Raw genomic sequence first — 8143 nt, forward strand, 5'->3', positions numbered from 1 at the left:
AGCCCAAGAGACAGAAAGGGCCACATAAACCAGAGACTTCATCAGCCTGAGACCAGAAGAACTAGATGGTGCCCGGCTACCACCAATGACCGCCCTGACAGGGAACACAACAGAGAGTCCCGGATGGAGCAGGAGAAAGGTGGGGTGCAAGAACTCAAATTCTAGTAAAAAGACCAGACTTAATGGTCTGACAGACTGGAGGAACCCTGGAAGGCATGGCCCCTGGATTCTCTATCAGCCCAGAACTAAAACAATTTCCGAGACCAACTCTTCAGACAGAGATTGGACTTGACTGTGGGATATAAAGTGATACTCGTGGAGAGTGTGCCTCTTAGCTCAAGTAAGTACAAGAGACTAAATGGGCAGTTTCTGTCTGGAGGTGAGATGGGAAGGCAGAGAGGGTTAGGAGTTGGTTGAATGGACATGGGGAATCGGGTTGAAAGGAGGAGTGTGCTGTCACAGTATGGGGAGAGCAATTAGAGTCACATAACAATGTGTGTATAAATCTTTGTATGGGAAAAAAATAAAAAGGATTAGGGTGGGATGCAACACCCTTACTCAGGTCACAGCCCTGAGTTTCCATGGGGTATGACCTGCATCACCTTTCATCTTACAAGAGATAAAAGGAGAAAGAGGTCGAGAAGGGAGAGAGTTGACATGTGGAGTTGTTAACCAATGTCATAAAACAATATGTGTACTGCTGTTTCATGAGAAACTTCTGTAAACCTTCACCTGAAGTACAATTTAAAAAAAGAAAGCAAAGCCAAAAAAGATAGAAGGAGAGAAGCAAGCAGAGACAAGGGACCTCATCCCACCAAGAAAGAAGCGCCGAGAGTGGAGAGCGTCCTTTGGACCTGAGGTCCCCGAACTGAGAAGCTACTAAGCCAAGGGAAGACTGATGACAAGGACCTTCCCTCCAGAACCAACAGAGAGAAAGACTTCCTCCTGCAACTGGCGCTCTGAATTTGGACTTCTGTCCTCAACTGTGAGAGAATAAATTTCTGTTTGTTAAAGCCGAAAAAAAACAAACCCAAAAAGAATTGTCCTTCACTTATCTTCTTTCCCTCTCACTGCAGTCACTTTACACGGAGTTTATCCTCCTCGCATGACTAATCTCCTCCTCGTCTTCTCACTGCCACTGGCCTAGAGCATTTTTCAAAATCTGGGTTTCATCTTCGTATTCTGCTTACTTGCAGGTTTCCCCATCTTATCCGTTCCTCTACACTGCACATCGGCCCATTTTGCTCCTCAGCTTCATGTTCTGTGCTTGGCCTTTAGAGCAAAGGCCGGACTCTTCAGCATGCCACACAAAGCCCTTTGTGATTTGGCTTCTGGCTTCATCTTCTGGGCATGCGCCCTCTTCCCTCTGCAGCAGTTTGTCTTGGACATACTGAAATGCTGTTTTCAATTGCTAGAACATGTGCTGTTCTTTCTCCTTTACTTCCTTTTGCACTTCTCCCTTGGGCCAAATAGAATTCCTGCTGTGCTTGTCCCTCCTGCTTTGCCCAGGTCGGTCTTTCCTGGGTTTCTCAGATGCAGCTGTCACCTCTGAGGCCTTCCCCGCTGACCTGGCCCCGCCTCATCTTTGGCTGTCCCCGTGCTTCTGTCGTTTCACACTCTTGAGGCCACCTCTTTGCCAGTCCTCTCGATTGGCTGAAACCTTCAGTGCAGGGACCACATCTTGTTCACTCTCATGTTCCCTTGGCTCTTCTCTGTGGTTGTCGTTCAGTGTTTCCTTTGTACTTTGTGCAAGGTGTGATAGTTCCTTCAGATCTTGTAACAACTTTTAAAAAAATGTTCTCAGTTGTGCAGTATTTTCAGTATATAAAGGTTTAAGTTTTGGAAATACCCAGAGCTGATGTGAACTGTTGAGCATATTAGTGGTCAGTCTTGGTCATTTGAAAAGGAGTCAAGTTGATTTATTAAGTAACGAGACTATTTCTGGTATATAATGATTCTGAAAAATGATTTTGAAAAGAAGAGTTGCAAAACAGTTTTAGCTGATGGCAGAATCACTGAAATAAACTTGTCATGGGATTGTCTTTGCAAAAACAACTTGAGGAGTCCCTGGGTGGCACAAACAGTTAAACAGCTTGACTGCTAGCTCGACTAACCACCGAAAGGTTGGTGGTTCAAACTCACCCAGAGGTGCCTTGGAAGAAAGGTCTGGTGATCTGCTTTCAAAAGGTCACAGCCTTGAAAACCCTACAGTTCGCTGTGTACACATGGGGTCACCGTGAGTGGGAATCGACTGGATGGCAATTGACGAGAACAATGTATGCCTAAAGAAATTTTGTTATCACAAATCTATGTATAAGCCATTGATACAACCTTCAGTTATGTTGTTAATGCTTTGTTTTCCTAATTAAATCTTAAGCTCCTCTAATGTAGAAGACTTCTTTGTGTTTGAAATCTCCTTGTCAAGGATATTTACTTATAAACATGACAGTGCTCAATTATTTTTTTAAATAAGTTGTACTGAATTATAATTCACATATCACATAATTCACCCATGTGAAATATACAATTCCATGGGTTTTGGTGTGTTTAGATACGTGCTACTATCACCAGTCAATTTTAGAACATTTTCACAATCTCAGAAAGAAACCCCATGCCTTATCATCCACTTATTTCCTCATCCTCCACTCCCATCACTAAGCAACCACTAATCTTTTTGTCTCTATGAATTTGCCTATTCTGGACATTTCATATAAGTGGAATGATACAATATGTGGTCTTTTGTGACTGGCTTCTTTCACTTAGGATAATGTTTTCAAGGTTCATCCATGTTATAGCATGAATTAGTACGTCGTTCCTTTTTATGGCTGAATAACGTAACATTGTATGGATATACCACCCTTTGTTTATCCATTCATTCATTGATGGCCATTTGGACTTTGCATGTATGGGTATTATGAATGATGCTGCTATGAACATTCATGTACAGATTTTTTTGTGGATATAGGTTTTCATTTCTTTGGATATATACCTAAGAGTGAAATTGCTGGGTAACATTCTGTTCCCACCAGCAGTGAGTGTACGAGGGTTCCAGTTTCTCCACATCCTCATCAACATTTGATGTTATCTGGCCATCTTCGTGGGTGTGAAGTGGAATTTCATTGTGGTTTGATTTGCATTTCCCTGGTGGCTTATGATGTTGAGCATCTTCTCGTGCTTGTTGGCTATTCTTAACTCTTCTTTGGAGATAACGTCTATCCAGATCTTTGCCCAGTTTTTAACTGAGCTATTTGTTTTCTTATTGTTGACTTGTAAGAGTTATTTATATATTCTAGATGCAAGTCCCTTACCAAATATATTTTCTCCCATTGTGCTAGCTGTCTTTTCACTTTCTTGAATGGTATCATTTGCAGCACAAAATTTTTTAATTTTGATAAAATCTGGTTTATTTTTTCTTCTGTTGGTCACAACAACAAAGAATTCAGTGCCAAATCCGAGGTCATGCAGATTTACCCGTGTTTTCTTGTAAAAGTTTTATAGTTTTAGCTCCTATATTTAGGTCATTGATCCAGACTGAATTAATTTTTATATATGATGTGAGGTAGAAGCCCACCTTCATTCTTTTGCAGGTGGATATCCAGTTCTCCCAACACCATTTCTGAAAGGTCTCTTCTTTTCGTTAGTTACTTGTTAAATGGATAGATGCATGATGTAATGCATAAAAGAAGTCCATTTCATCTGTTGTCCACTGATAAAATTTAGAGGCTGAGTTGGCTCAGATCCAGAAATTTATAGTCTTTGCTGTTTGGGATTGGGAGTGACTTGCAGTACACTGGCACCCTCAAACTAGGTCCATTCTTTGTTTCTGGGTGGATGATCTGAGAACAAATAATTATGGTTTATAGTCCAGTTCATTGAGAAATAGGTTTTTAGAATTCTGCTTCTTTCTCAGCTGTTTGTGATTCACTAAATAGCACAGAAATGGGAAACAGAAGCTGATTACTTTGTACCTTGGGTGCATTAAGGACTGGCTGTGGGTCTGACTCCCAAGAGAATTCAGAGCTGATACCACAACCCTGTTTGTGCCTCCCTGTGTCTCTTAAGCTTAAAAATGCTTTTGTTTCTAGCAGTTGTGATTCTTGGTTCTTTGTGGCATATAGAAAATGTTTTCATTGTACTTTTTGGGTTTGGTATTCCCATTGATTGTTTCTTTTCTACTTGTTTCATATGTTTCTTTGATACACTTGAAATCATGGGAACTTCTTTGTATTATGAAGTCACAGTAGACAAATACTTAAAATAGTTTTTCAGAATATCCTCAAAAAATAAACATGATTTAAACTTAATAAGGAGCCCTGGTGGCACAGTGGTTAAGAGTTTGGCTGCTAACCAAAAGGTCAGCAGTTCAAATCCACCAGCCACTCCTTGGAAACCCTATGGGACAGTTCTTCTCTGTCCTGTAGAGTCGTTATGAGTCAGAATTGACTCGACGGCAGCGGGTTTGGGTTTAAACTTAATAAAAGCCACTTAAAGGACTAACATGTATTTCTGTGCTTAGCTTTAGCTACTATCCAGCAGAGAATCTGATAGAGTACAAGTGGCCCCCTGACGAGACGGGAGAGTACTATATGCTTCAAGAACAAGTCAGCGAGTACTTGGGTGTGACCTCCTTCAAACGGAAATACCCAGGTATTTAAGTCCTAGTTTATGGAGCAGTTGCATATACGGTGAAACCTGTAAGAGCTGGAACTCGACGGGACTGCCTTGTTTTTCCAGGTCTTGCAAGTTTTCTCCTTTTGACAGGGTGCAGTTTTACCACCTTTCTGTCGCCCATTTTGGTGGAAAATGTTGGAGTTTTCCTTCTCTGGCAGGTTTCCACCTTGCAGGTTTTGCAGGTTTTACTGTAACTTTCAGCTGGTGGTATTCTTTGTGATGTGTTCTTGTGCTGGCTGACATTCACTTAGTACTAGCATCTAGCACCTCCCTCCACCATCAGGGTGTTCTTACTTACACCTGTACCTGATTTAAACGCAAAGTGAGGAAGGTGGTTTTCTGGGGAAAGTCTTAGAGAAGATGGTTTTGTAGCCACATTTGTCACCACGTGTGGCTACTGACCGTAGGCACGGCCTTGGCTAATCAGCTGCATCTGAGTTTCAGAAAGGCCGTTATCTGATTAACCACTTCCGTGTAGTCATTGATGTATACCTTCCTGCTTTGGATTGCCCTCTTTTCAGTTTCATTTTAACTTATTTTTTGAATTTAGAAGATTTTTGTTTGGTCCCTTCGATAGTGCTCAGAACATATAGAATGCAGTACTTTTAAAAATCCATGAATATTTTAACTTTTTAAAAAGGATTTTACCTTTAAACTTAAAAAATTTTATAAATGCATAATGTTTCACTCTTTTTAATAGTCTTTTGTCTTTTTTTTGGAGATTTAGAGCGACGAGATTTGTCTCACAAGGAGAAACTCTACCTTAGGGAGTTAAATGTCATTACAGAAACCCAGTGTACTCTAGGTAATAAAAACTTTCAATATGAATTTTTCAGGCTAAACATTTATGAGGTGATATTGGATGAGTCTGTATCTCCTTTCCTAATTTTTTTTTAAAATTAATTAAATTAATTAATTTAAATAGATTGAACTATTTAAATGCTAAATTGCTTACCTCATTTTTGATTATCATTAAAATGCAGAAGAGAATGAAGCATGTTCTCTGTAACAGAATGTCACTGCTCAGTCTTCAGTTCTGCAGTATCTCCAGGCTGGATTCCCGTTTTCCCTGTGATAAAAAGCATGGGAATGCAACATGATTTGGAGGAATTTGTTTTTAAATATAAATCCATGCAAGTTCATTTGAGCAAGTGGAGAAATTGGTTTTCTTGATTTGTGGAAGTCAACTACATGATTTGCGCGTGCAGTGATGCTTCTGATGTACGGAACTTGAAAACGAGGCATTGGAATAACTGAAAAATTGTGTTTTAATTGTCCAGTGTCCTGTAATATTTGTTACAAGTTAGTGTACATCGTCACTTATTTAGCAATTGTTTCTACGTAAAGGGATGTATGTTTATAGTACAGAGTATCTAATAAAAAAATCTTGGTTGAAAAATTGATTTGCAACTTTGGCAATATATTTCTTTTCAATTGTTTGACTTTACATTATGAATACTAATTTTCATTGTAGTAGGGTATTTTGTTTCAACTATTGGAAAACTTTTTGAATGTAGAGTAGTTTGAAGAAGAAGCAAATTTTGCAAAGGAACTTTTTCACCCTTGTTTCGGTCTAACACAGGTCTAACGGCGTTGCGCAGTGACGAAGTGATTGACTTGATGATAAAAGAATATCCAGCCAAACACGCTGAGTACTCTGTAATCCTGCAAGAGAAGGAGCGTCAGCGGATCACAGACCACTACAAGGAGTACTCGGTAGGCAAGCCAGGGGACCTACGTCTCTTATTTGCGTGGGGAGGATGACGTTTTGTCGTGTCATTTGTGACTTCCAACTGGAACGTTTTTATTTCAGCAAATGCAACAACAGAATACTCAGAAGGTTGAAGCCAGCAAAGTGCCTGAGTACATTAAGAAAGCTGCCAGAAAGGCTGCTGAGTTCAACAGCAACCTGAACCGGGAGCGCATGGAAGAACGAAGAGCCTACTTTGACTTGCAGACACATGTAGGCAACCGCAGCTCCCGCGCCCCACCCTCGTGCACTGCCCGCGGGTTACGGCACACGCTGCCCCAGGGGACCGAGGGGGCTGCCCCTCCTGCCAGCTGTCAGTCGGTCCCTCTCCTCCCAGAACGTAACACGGCGTTTTTACCAATGCCTAGTGCTGCTCAGCCTTTTCTTTTTTTGCTGGTGAGCTGTCTTTGCTTTATGGTTGACAGCTCATACTTGCTCTGTGTCCTGGTATCGTTCTAAGAGATTGTCCATATTGATTCATTTAATTCTCACAGTTGCTGTGTGGCCGAAGCTAATGTTCCACCCATTTCACAGATGAACAAATGGAGCTGTAGACAGGTGGTATGAGTTGCCCAGGCCACACGGCTGCTAAGTGTGAGCGGATTTACACTGCCTTCCCGAGAAGTTAGATCGTGGCAAGAGGCAGGTAGAACACCCGCGTGTGGTGTTCTGGGAAGCATCTGGCCCCGTTAGGTCACAGCACCCCCGTCTTAGGTGTGTAGCTCTTTGCGTGGCTGTAGTGGAGAGCAGGGGGACTATTTTTCTGAAGCACTGAGTCCCGATAAGAAAATGAGTGACTTGCTTTCATGTTGACACAGGTTATCCAGGTGCCTCAAGGGAAGTACAGAGTGTTACCGACAGAGCGGACGAAGGTTAGTTCCTACCCCGTGGCTCTCATCCCCGGACAGTTCCAGGAGTACTACAAAAGGTACTCAGCGTTTTTCTTTACCTTCACACTGGCTGTAGGTCAGGGATTTCAGCGCCTTGTGTGCTTGCCTCCTAGAAACTTGTGAGTTTGTGGCCTGCTCCGTAGGATTTCTGTCAATATTCTGCATCTTCCCTCATTCTGTGGTGAAGAGCCAGCATTTGAAGTGCTAGAGAAGCCTGGGTTGCCCGTCTCTGCCTGCCTCTGGGGCTTCTCCCAGTCATTGTCCCTGCTGGGTTCCTAGTTGGTGCAAAGGGTGGACCCTGCCAGGCCCAGGAGCCCGCCCCCCTCTGGGCTTGTGGGAAACGCAGGCAGCCCCACCTGGCCTGCTGCTCAGGTCTGCGTTCTCACCACTGCCTCCCTGATCCATGTGTGGATTGCAGCGCAAGGAGTGCTGGCCTCGGGGTCCAGGAGCAGTGGCTAGCTGCGGCCCAGGCCCTGGCGCTCTAGCCACATTGCTGGCCTGACTGGGAGTGCTCCTTCCCTCTCATTTCTAACCAGAACATAACTGAAGGTGCAAGCAGATGCACTGTGTTGAAAATCTCTGCTTTTGTTTCAGCTTTAAAGCTTTCTCTGGAGCCTTGTGCTCTATAGGAGAGAGACTCTTCCTTAGAGAGCAGAGTTTAGAGTATAGAATTATACTTATTATTGAAAGTCAAATTTCGTCCAAGGATCAGCAAATTTTTCTTTTTGGGTCAGCAGATGTTAACGTGATATGCCAGCATGCCACCCCCTTGCTGCACAGGGTGACGCCTCAGTGAGGGCCGACCAGGCTCCTTGCTGCATAGGGTGACGCC

The 8143-nt window shown here is 42.7% G+C and overlaps 1 protein-coding gene across 4 annotated transcripts in view; it reads left to right on the forward strand.

Annotated features, from left to right (window-relative positions):
• Window positions 1-8143, forward strand: part of PHF10 (PHD finger protein 10) — a 25158-nt gene that overhangs the window by 7537 nt on the left and 9478 nt on the right. For 2 of the 4 annotated variants that reach the window (XM_023728450.1, XM_004368773.1), the window contains exons 3-7: window positions 4517-4647; window positions 5393-5476; window positions 6254-6387; window positions 6485-6634; window positions 7240-7349. In XM_023728450.1, the coding sequence (XP_023584218.1) occupies window positions 4517-4647; window positions 5393-5476; window positions 6254-6387; window positions 6485-6634; window positions 7240-7349 (609 nt within the window). The remainder of the gene's footprint in view (window positions 1-4516; window positions 4648-5392; window positions 5477-6253; window positions 6388-6484; window positions 6635-7239; window positions 7350-8143) is intronic. The other 2 variants (XM_023728451.1, XM_012554850.1) reach the window with 1 other exon arrangement.

The sequence above is a fragment of the Trichechus manatus genome, unplaced genomic scaffold (assembly GCF_000243295.1).
Source record: "Trichechus manatus latirostris isolate Lorelei unplaced genomic scaffold, TriManLat1.0 scaffold00002, whole genome shotgun sequence".
Classification (NCBI taxonomy): Eukaryota; Metazoa; Chordata; class Mammalia; order Sirenia; family Trichechidae; genus Trichechus; species Trichechus manatus.